This window comes from Falco cherrug, chromosome 2 (assembly GCF_023634085.1).
Source record: "Falco cherrug isolate bFalChe1 chromosome 2, bFalChe1.pri, whole genome shotgun sequence".
NCBI lineage: Eukaryota > Metazoa > Chordata > Aves > Falconiformes > Falconidae > Falco > Falco cherrug.
Window position 1 is genome coordinate 46,006,900 of NC_073698.1, and position 22,153 is coordinate 46,029,052.

At 34.7% G+C, this 22,153-nt stretch overlaps 1 protein-coding gene across 30 annotated transcripts in view; it reads right to left on the reverse strand.

Annotated features, from left to right (window-relative positions):
• The window catches only part of MYCBP2 (MYC binding protein 2), a 200,624-nt gene that overhangs the window by 18,804 nt on the left and 159,667 nt on the right, over positions 1-22,153 (reverse strand). For 24 of the 30 annotated variants that reach the window (XM_055703008.1, XM_055703002.1, XM_055703014.1 and 21 more), the window contains 15 exons: positions 18,089-19,732; positions 16,581-16,750; positions 15,492-15,736; positions 14,627-14,794; positions 12,798-12,955; positions 12,165-12,364; positions 10,795-10,944; positions 8,265-8,425; positions 7,489-7,645; positions 6,642-6,866; positions 5,973-6,038; positions 3,453-3,692; positions 3,222-3,320; positions 2,353-2,433; positions 835-1,101 (listed from right to left, as the gene is read on the reverse strand). In XM_055703008.1, the coding sequence (XP_055558983.1) occupies positions 835-1,101; positions 2,353-2,433; positions 3,222-3,320; positions 3,453-3,692; positions 5,973-6,038; positions 6,642-6,866; positions 7,489-7,645; positions 8,265-8,425; positions 10,795-10,944; positions 12,165-12,364; positions 12,798-12,955; positions 14,627-14,794; positions 15,492-15,736; positions 16,581-16,750; positions 18,089-19,732 (4,031 nt within the window). The remainder of the gene's footprint in view (positions 1-834; positions 1,102-2,352; positions 2,434-3,221; positions 3,321-3,452; positions 3,693-5,972; positions 6,039-6,641; positions 6,867-7,488; positions 7,646-8,264; positions 8,426-10,794; positions 10,945-12,164; positions 12,365-12,797; positions 12,956-14,626; positions 14,795-15,491; positions 15,737-16,580; positions 16,751-18,088; positions 19,733-22,153) is intronic. The other 6 variants (XM_055703023.1, XM_055703004.1, XM_055702993.1 and 3 more) reach the window with 2 other exon arrangements.

Genomic DNA, 22,153 nt, shown 5'->3' on the forward strand with positions numbered 1-22,153 from the left:
GACAGTCATTAGTTATCCCATAATTCTAGCTGTCACTATGCCTTGAGGTCAAATATGATACTAAAAGGGCAAGAATTAACTACAGCCTCCTGAAATTATACAAATATTTACCAACATTTGGAGCATATACAGCACATATAAATGGGGGTACCTGTAGCTCCCAAACCCCTTCCCCACAGTAAAGTGGCATGAGTTCTTACTAAAAAAATAAGCAGCAGTCACCTTGCTGGCTTCCTTCCACATGTGAGAACTTAACTGCTTTTTATACAAAATTCTTATTTTAATAAATAAACCAGCTTTCAAACTTCATACATTTGAGAAATGGGAAATTAAGGACAAGAAAGGTGAAGAACGGTATTACTCAAAGGCATTTCAGAACGGTTTAGGTCATGATGTCTTAAGCGTTAATTAAGCAATTTTGGGTTCCTACACCTGTTCTACCTCCTGGAGACAAAACATTACAAACATTCAAAAGTGAGTTTGTTCTAATTTTGCAACTCAAAAGCTGGGGGAAAAAAAACCCCCAAACCTAACACTTCAATTTCAAAAAGAGGTTCTGTAGTTGGTTTTTAAATGTTCGTATATTTCTATTTGCCCCTCCTCATGACTGCAATAACAAAATGAATTGCTTTATTTACAGTTATTCCCTAGGTGGAATATAGGGATGATCTGAGTAAGATTGAGAAAACAGTTTTGAAGAGAACACATGAAATTACATTTCACAAAAAAGTAAGTTAAAATACATATTCTATTATCATGCACACAATTATAGGATTCTAAAGACTTTTTTCTAGGAATACCAAGACAGAGGAGTAGTAACTAGTTAGCACTCACCTGTCTCTGCACTCTGGGCGAAGCAGTATGTAGTAATGAGAAGAGATCCTGCAGCAGAGTCAGCTGCTGAGCCAGGTACTGCCGGCCTACATTGGAACCGCTCAGCGCCAGCACCATTGAGAGCAGCTCAAAGCAATAAGCATCAGAAGAAGCATCTTCATCGTTCGGCTGCGAGTTGGCATTCTCTTTGCTAGAGATAGCATGCTCCCATTCTTCACGCACACGGGTTGCTTCCATTCGTATGGCCTGGACTATATGAGCACACACCTATCCAGAAAGAATACAAGTACATAACAGCTCTTCAAAACTTTTAGAAAATGAAGACGACTGTGGTTTATGTACCTTCACAACTATGACTAAAAAGGAAAGCCTGTGAAATTTGGCCTGTGCTTGACTTACTTTCCAACATAAATTCAAATGAAGAATAAAACTCGGATTTAAATCTAAGAGTAAAGATCAGATAAAATTCTTTAGAATGAAGATTTAGATTTAATACTGGATTTGTTTATCTCCATTCTGGAAAATTTCATTGGAATAAATCTTTTTTTTACTGTAGTTCCTGCCTTTTAATTTGCTTTTTATGTAGAATGCAGGTTTAAAAAACCACACACAAAATAACCCCCCAAAGAAATACATTTACTCAACACCCACAAAAGGACTTATTAACATACTTAGTCTCTTGTTTAGTTTACCATTCAGAAAGCTTAAAAATTTTTAGAACCATGTTTTTGTCTTACTGATAGCATGTTAAAAAGCATTTTTAGGAGATTTTAAAGTTTGCTGAGATGGGTGACAAAAAAGTAGATCCTGCATGATTTAGTATTCTAACAAACTTCAGAACTTATCTAATAGTTCTTGTATTACCGTGAAAATCTTTACAGCAATGTTTGTCTCATGATAGTTGTAATAAAGATAATATAAAGGATGCTTTAATTGGTCTATTTTTTAAAAAATAAGTATTCAAAACAAAAAGTAAAAACATACTCTACTGCTTTATGCTAAGAAAAACAAAGATAAGGAAGAAAACCACAAACCCAAACATTCATTGACTGCAGGAAAAAATAATTATAGAATCTATGCACTGATTACCTTTTTAGGATTAAATTTTGTTGAACCCAAATATTTTTTGATAACACAAATGGGGAAAAACTGTGCAAACTAAAATCTAAACTCTGTCGCTGAACCTCTCCTAGAAACTTGAGAGGCTCTACTATTACGCTATTATTACCATCAAACACGAATAAGTACCATTTAGAACTCAATTCTAAAACTTTTTAAATTGAGTCTAATAGGATAGAGGTTTTTATCCTATCAAAGTGAATCTTTTCAGTGTCAGTTTCAGCAGATTTTTCATATCACACACACACACACTATTTAAAATGTAAGCCAAAATTTGATTATACAGAACAACAGAAGAACTGCAAGTGTCAAATAAAAAGTTCTATAGTCACTGAAAATGAGCATATTTATTACAACACACAAATATTTATTCCTCAAAGCATTTCAGAATGAACAAACCTGCTTCTGCAAATTTGTCAGTTTGCTCCGGCTGAATATGATCCCTACCATGTGCTCCTTCAGGTCTGCATCTGATGTTGCCTTCGTAAAAAGCATATTAAATATTAGGTCAAGACTTTCAATTACATTTCCTAATTACTGTAGCAATTAACATGGAATATATCAATGAACTTTGTTTTAGAAGTTTGTAGCTTTTTGTTACAGAGAAATAAGATATATAGGCAAGATCAATTTAACTATGGTTAATGCCTCTTAGCTGGATTTACTTTTTCTTTATAAGAGGCAATTTGAGCATGAAACAAAATAACATAAGCAAACCAAAGTACAATTACCTGAGTCTGAGATTTAGCATCTTTTCGTAGCTTAATACAATGACTGATTTAAGTCTTTGTAAAGCAGTGCATGGAATATACTATTCAGTTTATATATTTCACAGTAGAAGAAACAGGGAACATACAATTGAGTTACCACACAGCAGGTGTGAGAAAAATACACTTCTATAAATGCATAATTCAGTCACGAAACTTATTGCCCTTAGGTACTGGGTAGAGCAGAACTATATATGTCACCTGAAAAATGAAATTACTTTCATTGAGGACAGTCCTATTTTGGCTATTAAACATGACAGTCCAGATACAGTGACCTTTTCAGGAAAACTTGAACAAATCCTTGCTAGAAAACAGGACAGTATACTAGGTAAAAGGATACTAGTGTAGTTTCTTAATGATATTATTTTAAAAATAACAATTGTGACATTTTACTTCTGTTTTGATCTGAAGATTACATATCATAAGACATAGGATAAATATTGAAAATCATCCTGGATCATTTTTTCAGCAAAGTATTATTGATAGAATACAAATAAATACATTGTGTACTTTTTCTTCTCCTTCTGGGGAAGACAACAGCGCTTTTTCTTCTTGTTCTGGGGTTGGCTCAGCATCTCCAGAGATGAGTTTTCCAAATACCTGGAAGGAAGAAAGTGACAATTATCTTATCTCAGAGATTTTGTGCAGATGTGACATTTCACGTTAAAAGATGAAGCACCAAAAGTCTACAACTTGTATTAACTTTCACTGTATAACACATTAAAATCCCACCTGGGATGTAATAAGTCGGAACACTCGCAGCGTCTCAGATTCACAGTTTCTTTGTTGAGCTACACTTGCAGAAATCTGGCCTGCTATCTTAATGCTTTCACCATCTTTCCATCCAAGAATTTTCACTTGTCGAACTCTTAGTGTGTTCTCTGGACCCTTCAATTCAATTTTGATGATGTGATTGTCACCCCCAGGAAGTTCACTGGTTACCCAGCCAATATGTCTTGAATCCAAGTCTACCTATTAAACAGGAATATAAAGAGAGGAACTGACATTATTACATCAAACAAAAAGTCACCTACTTCTAAACCAAACCTGTCATATACTGCAGGAACCAAAACACTGTTTGCTATGAAATTTTCATCCTGAGCAGTAAGACTAAGATGTTTAATTATAAAAACATTCAACATCATTAATTCTGATTAAAAAAATTCTCAAACTTAAAAAGAATTAAATATAGATATTTATTTTTGGTCTTTAAAGCCTATTAGAAATAGTGGCTTATCTATTCCTTTCATCCTCTAAGCAACAGTTCACATATTCAAAAAAACACTTTGATCTAATATTTGCTCACTACTTTTAACAAACAACAAAAAAAAGCAGCCTGAAAATTAACTGAAAACGTAACACACAATTATCAGTAGTTATTTCATCCCTATGCACATAAACACCTGTCAAAGAAATTGTAACTGTGTGGAAGTCAATGTCTGATAGTCTTATCAAGAGATGCAGGACTTAACAGTTGTAAAAAAGACAGATGAACTGTATCAAATGATTTTAAAACAAATATATATTTTTTTTAAAGAATGTGAATAATGTTTTAAGATTTAAACTGTGATGTCACTACTGGAAGCCAAAACCCGCTAGGGTGCCGTGCCTCACATCACAGCTCCGAGCAGCCCAAGCAGCCTAAACTGCACTTGGCCCTGAGCCAAGCCAGCCCTCTCTCATATCCATAGGCTCAATTATAACCAAGCTAATATTTGTTCTTTCCCATTTCTATGCTAATTCTCAGTGTCTGCATTGAACTGTGCTGCAGCAGACAAGACTGGCTTTTTTTTTGTTTTAATACCATGAGACAGGGTATGCATGAGTTAGGGTGTAGTATGTGCGTTTGAAGATGAAAAGCTGTTGATGAAGTGTCAGAGGACTGTTCAGCAGAGGGAGCAAAGCTGAATCAAGTCCTGCCTGTCTCCTGGGACTGAACCATCCCTGAAGAAATGCCAGGGCACTGTTTCAGCAGACACAAACAAGGCCAGGCACCAAGCTAACAAGCTGTGTCAATGATAGCAAGTCCAGCACCTGAGCTGTGCTGTAGCATTCTTTTATTTAGCTGGACAGCCAGGCATACCAAGTCAGTCTTCTCACAAAAAAAGAATTATCCAAGAGGGGTGCGTGTGTTTCCATCTATATTTTCTATCTACATATATAGACTCACAGAGGAATATACACACACACACACACTTTATATCTCTCTACATATATACACACGCTCACACTTCACCATTTAGTATGAGCCCACTGTACCAAAGTTTTTTTTCTTCAGGTTTGTAACAACTTTTGGAGCTGTATCTTTGCTGTAAATGCTCTCTGAGGATAACAGGTAGAGAAAAGCAAGCCATCTCTTTGCAGTAAGACAATGCTGCTTCTTGAAGAATTTTACCACTGATTGTCAATAATCCAAATAAAGTTTTGAGCCCAAAATGGTAACTGCCTGCTTGAAACCTTAAATATCTTTGTCGGGTCACACCAATGTCAAAATAAAAAACATTATTCTCTGTAAAAAACACACGTGTCTATCATTTGGCTTCGCAACAGAAGTATAAAGACTGAATACCATTCTGAACTCGAGTCTCTGGACAGAAGTCTTCAGCCACCTGAAGCTGAGAACTAAAATAGCAGGGTAAAATGCATGCTATAAATGTATATTAGACCATGTAACTAGAAAAACTTGTCTTAAGGGTAAACGATTTATTTTCTCCTTTCTCATGGTGTTCTACTTCTGCTAACTCTTAAGCTGCATTTCTTTAATGAAAAATGATTCCATGAAGCAGGTAAAGGTGCAACACCAAGAAGACAGGCATCGGAATATGTAACAATGTGTTATACTAATTAATGCAATTATTTCAGGTATATTCAGATGTAAGTACTGTAAAAGAAATCAATCAGCTTGTTGGACCTTATAAAACACAACCTAAACACTCTTTTTTGGAAACTTCCTACATGGACACTTACACTTTCAGCTTCAGCAATTAAAAACCAAAAAAAAAAAAATATCTAAGGAACATTTCATATTACCCTGTTCTGTTTCAGTAAAAGAGTAAAAGCTTGATCAATATTCAGTTTATATAACTGAATTCTGTCATTAATAATACAGTATTTTCCAATAATATTATGATACCTGATGTTTGTAAAATAATTTATCTACTATAAAAAATTGAAACTATTTGCTTAGAAAATCTCTGCTCTATGCAGGCAAAATGACATCAATTTTTCAATGTCAGCTGTTAAAATGTTTACCTGCTTTATTCTGCAGAGATCTTCTACCGCCTTGCCAGTTAGGAAGGTCATTGAAGTCACTTTATTCTGCAAAAGACAAGCAAAGTAAGAACACAACACTTCAACTGAGGACCATTCTATTCCTTCTCTGTTAAGAGAGAATGTACATAAAAGAGTGGCAATTTGTTTCATTAAAAAAAAAAAATTAAAAAGTGATCAAAACCAAGGACAAAGGATTCCAAAGCACAGCTCTCAAAAAAAAAAAAAGAAAAAAATTGCTCCTTGTATTAAAAGTTGGAGTTGAAATAAAGATATATTTCTAATATTACTGTACAGAATAAACCTGAATGCAGTAAGTCTAGAAGACAGTCTGGATTTTATGAAAACTCCTTACTTGAATGCTTCGACAGAAATCATGAGACGGAAAAGTAACTTAGGAAATAATCAAATGCTTCAAAATGCATCTGAAATTGAACACGTTAGTTCATGCAAACTGCACATTTAATTGGATTGGTCTGATCACATCAGCTACTGCTTTCAAAACCACAAGAATCAGAAACTTTACTTTGAAATGTGAGCTTCAGAATTAGAACTGAACTGGACAAAGAAAACTGTGTTCTTGACTGATAAATACAATCAACTTTGATATGCAACTGCAATGAGAGACATTTAATTTCGTTTTCCTCTTACCCCAAGATCTCTGGAATTGTCTACGTGAACACACACATAACGTGCATTGATTCCTTTTACACAGTTAATTGTGATGTTTTTAGTTTTGTTTTTATCTTCATCTCCTGACTCCCAGAACGTTTCTGTAGATCCATCTGTTAAACTACCAATCATAGCCGGTCGGCTTGATGTTTTAATGTCAACAATGCTGGTTAGGTCTTTTAGACAAACCACTATACACAGTTCCTGTGAAAACAAATGAGAATATTTAATAATATCTGAAAATAACCCCAAATACAGGCATTATTTACATTTTTTTAAACCATACAGGCTTTTTTGTTCTGAAGAATCTGCACTCTGAATTAAAGAAGAAATTTGTCATTTATTGGTTCAAATTACTTCTAGCTAACAGCTGAATATATTAGGAAATGCCTAAATTTATTAATAAATGGAAGAAAGCACTTTAAAGATATTCATCAGGAGTACTAATTTCTAATCCTCAGAATAACAGAAATAAAAAAAAGATATAAGCAAGTAATAACTGGAGTATAAAGCATTTAAAAAATGGACTAAATAAAGGAAATGAATTAACTGAATGAACTACAAGAGACCCCCAAACACTTTACTTGCAAAGAGGCACTTACAGGCACTGCTCCAAAATTTAGGATAGATGAGCTAAGGCTCAATACTTGTACCTTTGAAGTTAAATATGAGAACCTGAATATCAGCAACAAGATCCCAAACTGAGATATATTAAAGGAAATACGATATTGCAATAAAAAATGTTTTAATTCAAACAGAATGATCGTAGAAAGTACAGGCTGTTCACAATCAATCTCTGCTTCTGAGAGAGAAATGTAATACTTGCCTGATTCATCACTTCAAAACCAGACTGAACGCTGATACTAAAACTCTCTTCACTATCTCCATCATCAGATTTAGACAAAATATTGTTGATATGATGAAAAACATTGCTCTGGTGCAGGAACTGGTGATCAGATTGTTTGAATTTGAGACTCCAGCACCTGAAAACACATTTAGTGGACTTCGAAATTTTGAATATTGTTTAAAAGACATAACCTATCAGTGAAACTTAATTACATTTTTGCTTCTCAAAGTATTTTCTATAAAACTTTAACTTCAAATTATTGCAGGATCTTAAGTGTTTCTATGCATCATTTTGAGGAAGGCAAGAATAAACGTTTCTTAGAATTTTAACAGTGAGTAGTATCATTATTATTCAAATTGTATATTTGAGACAGATACACAGGAAAAATTTCAAACCGTTTAAGGACACTATTCAGATGATGGATTTCTGAGTAAAAGGTATCATGCTACCATGCACATACACACACAGATACCACCGTATTATTTGATGATATGGTTTTTTTCCATAGTGGATATAGTACAGAATTTACAAGCAAATATATTTTTCTCTATAAAGTCTTTTATACTGTTATTTATATGTAGAAACACATAAATGCATCTTTTACATGTATCTTTCCTATGCATAAGGATAGATATGTTCCTTTTCACATGGGCACATAAAGTCATTTCAGACTTCCTATCTACGTTGCAAAATCTTTTCATGTATAATGTTACAACATTTCCAGCCTTTTAAGAATTGTCTTAATTTGTGCTTACCTTAAGGCCATTTGCTGTAATGCACTACCACTGGGAAGAGACATCATGAGATCAGAGATTGTCTGGAGAAGGCGATGAAAAGTGTGGGGTAATGGGTGAGCTGCTTCACCAGCAATCACTATATCTGACAGAGGATGTTCGCACACTCTTGTGTCTTTTTCCTAAGATGCAAAGCAATTTGTATGTTGTTAACAGACTTTCAGAGAAAAAAAAAAATAAATAGAAACAAAAACATTAATGATACTTGGTTTAAGAATAACTACAACAATCCTGTAATGAATGTGAACTTCAAAGCAGTTACTTCCAGAGAATTTTTACAGTAACAAGTTATACATGAACACTAAACAAGGAATTTGGGAAGTATACTGTATACTACCACATGTTTCTCATGATTTACATAGGCAAAAGATAACATTGCAATAATTTGAAAACAAAGAAACAAACTAGGAAAAATGACATATTCTAGCTGTTAATAACAACTTTTATGAGCAGCAAAAACCAGCCATAACAAACTTGCTAATTAAGCTAGGGTTATCAGCTGCTTTATTTCATTAGAGCTGTGAAAATAATGATTCTTAGTAATGGTGTGCTAGTATCGGAATGGCTGTGCATTGGGAGCCACGTTCCACTGGGCAGTGGGTATGAAGACAGCAGCAGAGGGCCAAAGAGGGTGGGGGCCAGCAAGGTTTGTTATGGGGAGGAGTAGCAGAGAAAGAGAAGGAGGTTCTGATCATGATACCCTATGTCAGAAGGCAGAGAAAGACTCATTTACGAAGGATACAGACTCTTTGCTTCTTAAGAGAGAATCTGATACTGCTTGAACCATGGAACCCAGCTGCATGCCCCCAACCTACTGACATCCAAATCCAGATTAAAACTTACTATTTTAAAACCCATTAAATTGTCTATGTATATTCTTGCAAGTACATTTCCCACACATCTCAATTGCTTGAATGCCTAGAAATGCTATGGTATTACTCGAAATAAATTTTAGGCACATGCTTACCTAGCCAAGAACCATCAAACCAGACATTTCTCTCTGTTTTCCTGGAGGGCCTAATGTGGTAAAGTGTGCTCAGCGTACCAAGTAAGAAGCATGAGATTGAACTCTACACTAAATAAAACCAATTATTCAGAAAAAGTTCAAAGCCTAAGCATTCACCTTATAACATCTTGCTCCCCCTGCCTCCTCTGGAGCTTGGTAATTCTGGCATTTTGTTTTGCTTTAGGAAGGACATTGACCTTGAACCTACATTTTATGTGTTAAATCATTTATGGTTTTAGATCTCCATCTCCTATTTTTACAGAATTCATCCCTGGGCTTTCTCACCCTCTCCCTGTATGTTAAAAGAATAAGTAAAAATATTTCACATAAGGAAGTGAATCCCATTTGTGGAAAAGCACCAAACTGCCTTGGATTAATTACATTAGGTACATAGATTACATGGGTATTTTTTATCATATGATCAGACTACTAAAGGAAGATCTGATTTGAATATACATCACCTGAACAATATTTAACAATTAGCTGAAAACTGTTGCCAGTTTCTGTATGCCATTAAATTATTCATCCTACCCAAGTGATCAAGGAGAATTTTTTAAGTCCCCCCTCTTCATTGTATCAAGGAGAAGCAGCATTCCCACCAGAGCAGAAATGGCATATTTTAACATTCCTTTCTAATGTCCTTTAACTTTCAATTATTAATTATCCAAACTACAGCTAAGACAATATTTGTTTATTCTTTTATATAGTAAAGGTTCTTATTCTGTAGGCTGACCAGCAAGAACACATTTCCCTCACTCTAGCAGTGCTTTTGATGTGCAGTTACTATTGGAAGGCAGAAAGTTGGAGCCGTGCACAGAAACAATATTCACAATATAATGCAGAGAGCTACTGCCTACCTTTTGGAAGAGTGCTATGTTAGACTATACCATTTTACATGCTACATTTTCAGAACTGTAAATTTTTTTAAAATCACTAAATTAACTACATTTAGTGTACATATAATTTGTTTTAATATATACTTCTCTCTATACTTAGAATTACTTAAATTAACTACAGATTTTCAGAATTATCTACAGACTTTTCTTAAAGCACTGAAAGACACAGCAGACCAAACAACAAAGCTTCTCTAAAAAATATTTTCTCTTTTCTTTCTTCTTATTGGGGGGCAAAGGAAGAATAAAAAGCAAACAGTTCATTTTTTTTGTTACTAGATTAGCAATGTGCTTATGCTTTTTTTTTTCTCCTTCCTTCCTCTGAATACTCACAAAAATAATGCATCAGCACACAAAATCTGGTGATTTGAGAAGAAAAAATAATTTATCTATGACTACCAAAGGAGATCAAATACAATTTAAGACTAAGAATTTTTATTCCATCATTAAGATACTGTTTTTACTGAGAGGATTAAGGGTCTATTTATTTTTGTTCTGTTTTGTTTTTTACATACAATAAAAATATTTCTAAACTGACTACTAAATCAACAGAGATGCTGCATTTATGAAGGGAACACTAAACCTTACCTACCTGTTCTGCATTTTCTTTATTTGATTTATTTTCTTCATCCTCCTCTTCTTCAGGCTCTACAGGTGCAGGGGTCAGGGAAGCCACAAAATGCCACAAAATATCATGAAGAGAAGTTGTTTGAATGACATTACAAAGCAGCCAGTTGAAAGCCTAAAATAACACACACGCATGGAGTTACTATAATTGCTTAATCAAACCTGCAGTAAAAACCATTCCTTAAACCATGTATTTAAGGAGGTGCACTGATGCTTTTGGACAGACAAACAATAATGCAAAGGTCTTCAAGTAAGACACATTGTTCTGTAGCTACAACAGTTTATTAAAATGACAACTATATTACACAGGATATAGCAAAGTAATTCACAAACACCGTACACCAAAATAAGTTCTTTGAAAAAAGCTTTTAGGATGAAAAAGCAAAGTTCTGAAGTATATTCAGAGATTATTACAGGATAAGGTGGCAGCACTCCTTACTATTTAAATCGGTTAAACAAGTAAAGATCCTTCTTAATTTAGAACTCTGTAGGCTGAGATGTGGTTTCCCTGTTTGGTCTCTGCCATTGACTGAATTAATCAAAACAATTAAGCCACTTCCAAAAAGTCAACATAATGGGGAAAAAAAGTTTTTTAAAACTATAATATTCTTAAATTCTTCTAAAAGCTGCAACACTTTTCACACTGATGTTTGGAAATTTGACAGTTGCTTAACAGTAGAGGTGTGGTTTTTACTTCATCTGAGAAAATCCATCTATATTTTCACACATTAAAAATATTTGGAAAATACCCATGCTGTATACAAGTTCAGAAGAAACATTATTAAAGCTTAGCTAAAATAAATACAAAACAACAACAAAAAAAGCCCTCAATGAGGCTGTCTCTTGTAGCTTTTATTGAAGCAACTGATCTTTAATGGATCTTTTGGTCGCTCATTCATTATCTACATAACAGGGGTAGCATTCGTCCATCTCAGAAGGAAGTTGTGAAATATCTAGCTATTACCAGCACCAAAACAATTCTAAAGAAAGAATACTCAGTCTCAGATTTGAAAAAGGAATGGCAAATAAGACCTGGAAGATGCTGGGCAAATGAGGAGAAAGCAGTCTTTTTATAGTTGATTTTTGCAGCCTTAATAATATTCTTTTGTCAGAGATTTTCTACACAACAGATATAATATTGAGGAAGGTTTACAAACAATACTTCTGTATTCATAACTTTTAGAGTTAATAATACAGGTAACTGAACTTTTAATATAGGTTTACTGCACATCGCTTTTTTGTAAAAAAAATATTTAAAAATTCTGAAAGAAAAATTAAGATAGAATTTAAAAATGTCTTATTTTAATCATACAAGATCTATTAGTACATTAATACCTCCATGGCAAAGACTCGGCAAGCAGATTTCCGTAAGGCTTGTTTCATTGCTATTTCAAGTCCTTCCAGATCATGATGCTGGATTACAAATGCCAATACTGGCCACTGGAAATTTCTCTCTCCTTTGGAAAGAGAGCTGTGGGCGGAGATTAACCGAGAAAGTTCAGGAGATGGATGTCTCAGGAGGGAGGACCCCACTTCTATTCAAAAGCATAAAAATATGCATACATCAGGTTATTTGTGCATTTTAATTTTATAGCCACAGTAAAAATAAAAAGCAATGGAGCCATTTTAGAATTAATATTTTTTTTCATTTCTTCTACACGAAAAATGCATTTAAAAAAAGCACTATGGAAAAATGATGCTTCAACAGAGAAAGAAAATACCACTTTAACTTTGAAATCAAGCACAAAAGATGCATCACAAATTTCAGAACCTCAGTAATTCCTGAGCTGTTCTTAGACTAACCCTGTGCAGATTAAGAAACAGCTAATGTTTATTAAAAACCAGAAATGAAAGCCATTACATCTATTTATACATAATTATATTTGTCTACAGTTTCCAAGAACTGCAAACCCAGTGCCATATATCTTTGAATACTTTTTCCACTGCTTCTCATGTCTGTGCTCTTACCTGCATCTCCACTGTTGACTCGTCTCCTAGGGATTGCCTTTACACGGGCTGGCAAAATCGAGTGCTGCTTGTCATATTCTGATGCAACAACTGAATATGACCTTTGAAAGACTGTACGCTTTGCAAGATCTGTATCTGTTATTGGACTGGTTTCCAAACTACAAAGAAAACAGTGAAGTTACAGACTCATTAATGAATATATAGAATATACTTGAATTATACATAAATATTAAATAAAGACACATGCGTTTCGTAATAATGAAAATGCTGCTACTGCATGAAACTTTGTCTTATGTACCTAATAACTGTTTAAAGGCTGGAAAAGAAGGAACATGTTTTAGAATTACACATGGTGAAAAAGCATGCAAGTGCTTTATAAACAAGTGTAATGGTGTACATGGCAAGTCCCAAGAATTTAGGTATTTTTTTAGAGAGACTACAAACGTTCAGATTGTGCCTGAATTGAAGTTTCAGACCAAATTTTCCCTGAGAATGCTCGTGAAAACACCTATGGAGTGAACTTTTAATTGCAAGCAAACTGAAATTTAGAACTTTACATGAAGTAAAAGTTTCTAGTATCATTAGCTTTAAAGCCAATTTTCAATTGCTATGGCTACGCCTCTGACATGTTTTACCCCTTACCTTCAGTGGACTTCTTACAGTCTGCAGAAGAATTCCCAGTTTATGCTGTCCCTATAGGCCTCAGGAGACCATGGTGTCCACAGTTTTAATAAAGGAATATAGCAATACGATGCACTCCTAAGGAGTTTTGTTACAAAAGTTCTATTTCTGAAAAGACTACATTGTAGATTGCAGTATTGCAATGAGCTGTTTTTGCTGTCAGTATAAAATATAACAGATTGAAATAAATACAGACTAAAAGCAAGTTTTGTCTTCATTACATCCTCATTGTAATATGAGGAATCACTGTTTAACATCTCAAAATACCAAGCATCTAAGTTGATTCTGGACTATTATTAAGTAACAGTAAAAGCCTTTTTTTTCCCTGGCAAAACAAAAAATTCTGTTATTGCCTGAATTAGATCACAGTAAACTTAATAAGGTAAGAAACTGGCTTAACTTGACAGAAACCATCTAGCACTCTTGGTCTTAGATAGCATTAAGCTGTCATTCAGTGACATTCTAACTTTCCACAGAAAGAAGCAGCAACACTTGCTTTGAAAAATGTAAGGCAATGAAATTCCCTCCTGTTCAAACTTCCCTTCAGAATGAAATCCTGAAAGGAGAATAATAGGCACTGCCTTTCAAAAAGGCCACTAATCTGCGCTATAGTCAGAGGCGTTAAAGAATAGAAATACAGGGGAAAAAGACCTGCTACATTTTCAAGGAGTTCGCAACAGCTGGTTGATTGGTCCTTGGACCCTTTCTTCAGTTCTGGAGATTCTTGAGAAATTGTATTTGTCTCTATGGGGAAATAAAAATTTCCCTGAGGTATACTAAGAGTCATTATCAATTACTGAAGAACATTTTTTCATATTTATGTTGTAAACCCAAGATCTTTCTAGAGGGAAGCAACTGGTTTGCATTACAGGTAAAAGTTTCAAATCCAATTTGCAAACTTGCATTGCTAATGGTTGAAAATATACCTGATATGCTATGATTCACTGAAGATCCTTTTCTAACTACAGCTTCATATGTTTTTGGCGTTTTTGCTAACATTCCAGAGACTGATCTGGGCTGATCTGATCCTTTAGTTACTTAACTACAGCAATGTTTTCCTCTTTTTTTTTTTTTTTTTTTTCCCCTTAATTGGTGTTATGCTAATGCTTTACTATTTGTATGTAGTACCTAGAATTACAAGGAAGTACCTTGGGGGCATAGATTTCATGTTACTCTCTGGCTCTTCAAAGACATTAGGACTTGCATCAGGAGTAACTGAGATGTACGGTGCAGGTACTGAAGTTGAGCGCAGGTATCTCATCTCATCCTGGAAAAGGTTGTCATCCTGGTACCCAACAAAATTTTCATGATGATGCCTACATCAAAATAGATTTTAAAATTAGGATTAAGGATTACAAATTCCTGAAACACACACACACATACACAAAAGTCGTTTGCCAATCTATTTAGCCAGCCAGTGCTATTCATTTACCCCTCACCTAATGCATTTATGCTGGTTGTGACTTACAAGTGTTAGTGGAAAATATAATGGCATTTTCAACATACAGGGAGAGGGGATCACCCTTTGCTATCTTTCAGTATTTTCACTAGGTATTTCCATTATGTACTTTAGGTCCAAATGTCTATCCTTCATAAACATGAGACACTACAGTGAAATCTACATAGCAATACCAAGTAAACACAAATCTTCTGGTTTCCTTCCTAGTATTTTTAACTGTGAAGAGAGGGAAGTAGCACATATGTCTGCTACTAACATATTAAGTTAAATTCTTCAGGAAATTCTAGATTTTTTGGACAGAAACTAAGCTGTCATTAAAAAATATTTAGCATCCAAAAGCTACTCAGGGTATATTTAACTCTTGGAGCAAATACAATCTAAGAAATTGAGCAAGATCATTGAAATGTAAAAGAAGAACAAAAAATAATTAAGAACTAGGAAAATATGTATTTTTCTATGGATGTTCTACATTTGTGTTTCTACACAAATATTTATCCAACTCCATAAATAGATATGAGTGTTGAAATCAATATTCATAAACTTCCTTTAATTACCTTGCTAAAGTCTGTAGATAGAGACATGGCATTTTAATGGGAAAGTCTTCAGAAATTCCTTCTTTGAGACTGGGAAGTTGAGATTGGAATGCTTTTGCAGGGTGGTAGCAGAGGATACTGGGCTCAGCAGCACTACTCAGTGACAGTAAATACAGTGCATTGGCTTTAATCACTTGATGAGCTTCCATAGTTGGCAAGGCACGAGGAGTCTTAACTTGCATTGGTTTTCTCCTAGATTGTTTAATCTAGAGAAATTTAAAACTGGTATGTTTATACTTCATCACAGGAAAAGCTGACAATGTCAGTTATAATAAAGTTGCTTGATCCTTCCTGTTCTAAAATGTTTCTATTACTTCATATATATATTTCTATTACTATATTTCTATTACTATTATGTATTTCTATTATTCTATTAATGACACTTTATCATTTTCATAACTGTGCAAACTTTTAATAAACAGCTGAAAATTTTGATGTTTTCCTTAAGACGAATTTTGTGTGCAAAAAGTTTCAACAAATTTAGTTTAAAAAGAAAGTTAAATTAGCATTGTTCTGCTTATCTTAAAACCTCAAAGTATATTTGTATACTTTAAGCAAGAATTTGAAATTGGTTGTGGAAAACCATGTAAGAACAACAGTTTTTGTACTTTTCCCATTAAAAATTGCTCAGTATTTGGCATCTGTATCCAATGATTTGGATGAATAAGATCATTAAAGAAACTACAAACATAAAGTTAAAACAGTACTCATTTCAGTTAACAAATAAAACAGAATTCAAAGTTAAGTAACATGACACGTACTTTTAAAAAATTAGGCACTACATTCAGTGCTGTAGTTCTATTGGGATAAAAAAATAAAATTACAAATTTGAAAGCACTACTATCTGAAGGGAAGAAATTTGGTCACAAGTAACCAACAAAGGTTCTACCTTATTATTTTAAGCCATCAATGACATAAGTGAATATTCTAAAACCTTCCAGAATTCTGAATTACCTTTTTTTTTTAAATGGCCCTACCTTATTTTCAAGTTGTGAACAAGTACTATTAAACAGATAGAGAGCTAAACATGTAAGAAACAGATGCAAATACCTTCTCTCTTGCTGCTGCTTGCTTTTCACGGAGATATTTTTCTCTGCATCGATCACAAACCAAATACCAAGTGCTTCCTCCAATACCACCATCACCACAATTACCAGCCCATCCTCCACAAAAGTGCCCAATGCTATTATAACCTTGGCCACCTGCATAACGGCCACAACCTACATTGGAGAAAAAGATTTAAAAACCCCATTATATCAAAAGAATGATTATTATTACATTATTTATTACTGTAAAAGAGGAACGGAGAGAGGGAAAGAAGACACTTGTCTTCTCTTGGCCTAATTTTCTCCTTTTCCATATATCTGAAGTAACTGACAAACAAGGTGCATGACCATGTGTCCCACTGGTATCCAAAGAATCCAAACCCATTGTAGTTTTCCAGTTGTTATTACGAACTTGTCCAAAGCATCGACAGATCCCTAATTCAGACAGCTGAGTGATGGTAAGGTCAGTACTGTATGTTAGCCAACATTATTTATGATTTAACAAACATAAAACCCCTACCCCCTGTCTAAGAAAGCTTAAAAGGAAACAAAGTGCATTCCTTTGCCAATTACTGTTTCTTGGAAAGATTCAAGGCACCGATAATTGCTGAATAATAAGGCTCCTTAATTTTGCTTTAACTTTGCATACAGTGCTAAAATAAGCACATACATCAGCCTGAACTTCTCTTAACTGCCAAAATAATTAGTGATATTTACAAGCTAGAAAAGACAGAAGTATTTTTGTCTTTAATAAGGCTACTTTTTACTAGCTAAATTGTAGAAAATGATTTAGAAGGGATTAGCTAACAAAAGTACAACTTACGTACCTTTTGAGCTCAGTTGACTAGCTAAGGTAATGCTTAGCTAGCACTGATTTACCTTGTTTTCCTAAAATAAACTAACTCCTGAAAAAAATTCAGACACCCATAGAAAGAGACAAAATAGCAGACTCAGGTTGTATTTTGCAAGTACATATTGACTAGAGACTTGAACTGGATTGTACGGTTTCTTTTAAAAGATACATTTTAAACCAAAAAAAAATAAGTCACTGATACCCAGTGCTGACACAGTGGATACATGAAAGTTTTCTACTATTCACAGTAGAATACTAACAGAAAACTTTTGGCAACATTGAAACTCAAATTAACCAATCTCATATTTTTTATTTTATTTCCAGTTTTCTCAGCACACTTTCCAGTCGTAAAGCGTAACAAATGGCATGCTTCTGAAGGTCTACTGTAAAGTCAGCTCATTATTTTGGCCTTCTTTCAAACAACTTTATTCAGCATCTTTGAAAGCCTAGACCGTAAGTACCTAAAATTACATACAAAACCATGTAATTTATAAGTTAGCATGTATAAGTTTTGATTTATCTTACATACTGAACCGTGTTAAAATGTTAGACAAGACAGCCTGACACACTTTCATAACAATAATTAGTACCAAAACGTGTGTGTGCAATATATTTTACAGATAGACATGGGAATTACGTAGGTAAATGTGTAATCTTACCTGGATGAGCTTGTCTCATGTGGTAAGTCACTGGATATGGATGGGATTCTCCACACAACTCACAGATGGTATCTTTTTCAGGTCCTCCCACTGCAAGCTGGGCCATCTCACCGAAAAGATTTCCCCTTGGCCTAGTTTCAACCTTTTCTTTTTTCTTTTTCTCTTTTTTGGTTTTCTTGTTATCTTTGTCACTTTCCTTCTTCTTTAACACTGCACAAGAACCAGGACTTGGAAAAATCATGTTTTGGGAAGCTGCTTTAATAGTCGCTAAAGAAATATCTTCCCAAAAAGCTACCAAGTGCTGCAGTGTTAATGGAAGAGGAGACTTGGATTTCGTTGTGTGATGACTTGACGTTTCAAAGGAGGTAGTTTCAGTTTTTCCATCCTCACACTTTTCATGCAGAGGTGGTTCTTTTAACATTGAGAGGACTTTGTTTTTATTTATGCTACCCATTTTAGATATATCTGGTCCATGAGGTGAGATGTTGAACATGTTAAGAGCAGATGATATTTCCAACGAATGTCTATTTTTCAACTTGTTTTCTTTTTCCTCTGCAGGTTGTTGAGTAAGACTGCTTCGTATTGGTGCGTGCTCTTTGGACAGTTCTGGATTGAACTTCAAAAAAGATGAACAAGCCATAGCATCATGAACTATTCCTTCATGCCAGAGAAACGCAGCAAATACAGCTCTAGCACATTCTGCAACGGAAGGTGACATTGCTTGCTTGGCAGGCTCTACGGGCTTGGAGCCATCGCCTTTGAAAAGAAAGCTGGATTTTTCCTTTTTGGGTCTTGTGTGCCTACCAGCACATTTACGGCTCACTTTTGGAGATGCTCTCATGTCTTGCTCATCTTTCAGCGGTGCTTTTCCTATGCTGAAATGAACTTTATTAGAACCATCATCCAGACTTCTGAATTCTGTGTTGTCTTCACAGGTGCTATCTGTAATGCTGTCAGTCTTTAAAGTACTTGAAGTACATACTTCAACTACCTCACTGTGAAGATTTTCTTGTACCACATGAGGGGAAGGAGCTCTATTTTCAGTTTCTGTAACAGGTTTTCCATCTTTTGCAATGATTTTTGGTTTGGGTGAAGTGGACCTCCCCCTTAAGGGTTCTGTTAGTGGTACTTTCTTTTTACGAAGGGTGTCTGGATCTAATGTGTAAGAATCTGATTTGGAGCGTTCTCGAGGAGGATCAAGCTTTGTTTTTACAGGGGAAGGAGCTTTCTGAGGTAGAGTTTTGTCATGGGGTGATGAGGATCGTGGAGAACTAGCACCAGATCTAACAGCTGTAAGTGTCTTTGTCTTTGGAGAAGATGACCGGTTTCCTGGCCCTGGTGATTCAGCTCTCAGACCAGTAGTTGTTCTTCCATCAGATTTTAGTGTTTGCAAAGTGTTATGATTTGGAGACAAAGATCTGCTGTGAGAGTCTGACCGCAATTTTGCAGCATCTGATTTCAGCATAAGAGACTCACTGGCAGACAAGCCTTCTGTATTCCTAGGTTTCTTCTGGTCAGCAGCAGCTCTATTCATTCGCACATCGAGCTTGGGTGACCTGCTGTCAGCTCTGTGTTTTGATGACATGTCTGATTTTCCTGCTGGAGAAATCGGTCTAGCAGCTCCTGTGAAATTCATTCGGTCACCTGTTTAGTGTATTTTATAATTAAATTACTATATTTTGACAGTGATACCTTTAATAGTACAAAACAAGGATTAAAGACCCGAACACAAGACAAAAATCAAACACATGCTTCTGTTCACATCAAAATGAATGGAAATATAATGGGATTTTTTTCCCCCTAGATTATTTTCAACACATTTCTTCTCCCAAAGGTACATACAAACAAGTGTTAGGAAATATTCACAGAGAAAACACTACTGTGGCGGTACCAAAAGGCACAGTTAACTATTTCCACAAAACACTAGTAAAGGAAGCACAATTTACATCCTTGGGCAAAATGCCAGGAGTTAACTAAGTTTACCACAGTTGCAACAGAAACCAGGGATTACTTATTTATTATCTCTATGTGTGTCAGTCTGAGTGCAAAAAAAGACTTGCAGAAAGATCAAGCCTGTTACCGGATCTATTTTCATTAATGCTCAACAGTCAGGAAACGTAGGAAGTAAATACAGCTATAAGACAAATTGGGTAAGAGGCTTACAAACATGCTTAAAATGATTCATGTTAATATTCTGAGGTATCTACCTTTTTAAAACCACAGACTGTCAATGTTCTCCTACCAGAACACAACCTACTAAAAAAAACATCCACCTTTTTCAGTCACTAAGACCAGAGTTGATGATTTAGCTATGATGTCCTTTTATTTTGATGCACTAATTTATTGTTCCTGTGCACAGTGACTTTGTACATATATTAATCTACAGAACTATAAAAACTATGGGTAGTTTAATATAAATGCATACAAAACAAGTATATGCAAATAAGTAGCTTAGTAAAGCAATCTGATCCTAACAATTCTGTGAACGCTCATTCTCTCTTGAAGAATTCTATTTTGAAAAATAAGATAAGCAATGCAGCCGTTGTTGCAAATTAAATATAACTCTCTCCACAAAGCATTGCAAAGCACTGCAAAGTCTTGAACGTATTAGTTACGTCCTGATATGAATGGGTGTTCATTAGTGAAACATGGTAGAGTTTCTCTAGTAAAGCTTGTAGAATTAGGTCACAGTACTTTGGATTATTTTACTTTTCTAGATACGAAAAGGTTATTTTTACTATCTGGGCACATTTTTTGGGAAACACTTATTTGTTAAAAAATAAGGTTTAGGTTAATCAAAGAATATCTTCAAATTTGGACCTTGATGTCTAATGGGAACAGAGAGGACAGGCAGTCATCTTTTATTCAAGACCTTCTGTATTTACTTAGAAGGTAGGAAATCTGTGTTTACTTCCTCCTGCATGAATGGATCTGAACCAATTTCTTCCAGTTCTCAATCATAAAGCCTTATCCCTATGCTAGAAAATATATACAAGCACTTTTTCCTACTGTTACCTCTCACAACACACAGACAAATAAAAAATTAAGCAAAGTCTAGCAACCCAGATGCTTCTTCAGGTTACAAACAATTCTTACTTTTTTGCTACCTCCATATTTAAGTAGCTTATAATAAAACAAACAGGAAAAAGTGAAGGGTACCTATATCAGAATATTTAACAAGCTTGAAGTTTAGGGTACTCTCCTGGCTTCCCAGGACATAAAACATGGTAGGAGTTCATACCTCTCCAGGCAGAGAAATATTTTGTCTTTATTCAGGAACAGTATGCCAAATGTAAACAGCAGAATATAATGAGAACATCTCAAACATCATTATAGTAAATTCTGACAGTCTAATCTGTCTTTATTTTTTCTTGTAAGTTCTATAGTAATTTTTTGGGGGGGGAAGAGTGGGGGAAGAGGAAAGTTAAGAAATAGCATGGTACATCATGGTTTATAAAATGATTGTTCTTGCTGAAAGAAAAAACCAAACATTTTCTTAAATATCAGACCAAGCATTTTGCTCATGCCCGCTCAGTTATTCACCAGTTCTACTGATGATCTATTTTGAGATCTCTAATTTGTGATATATGAATTCAGAAATGTAAATCATGATTACTTTATACACACTTTTCCCAGAAACAAATAAAAAGATGAATTTAAGGTCTGCCAGATGAGAAAATGCTCTAGATAGAACCTTTTCCAGAATTACTCATAATGGAAAAAAAAGCAAAAAGACAACAATAGTCTGCTTAGAGGACAGAAGATGCTGCAAGCCGTTCAGCAATGTATCAAATTCAAGTATATGCGTGAATATCAAACAGGAAAACATTCTAGGACAAAACTGCTTATGAAAGGCATGGCTTAACAGTAGCTTCCAGCAATAAAAGATATTTTATATTTTTTAAAAACAAAGGTTTGGATTTGTACGTATACAGGTAAACAATCCTAATTAGCATTCTAGACTATATCAGCACAAAAACATTTCCCCAAAATTAAAAACTGCATAATCATATAGCAAACTGCTTTATTTTTAAAACCACACCCCCCTGCATTTTTTCTCCTTTC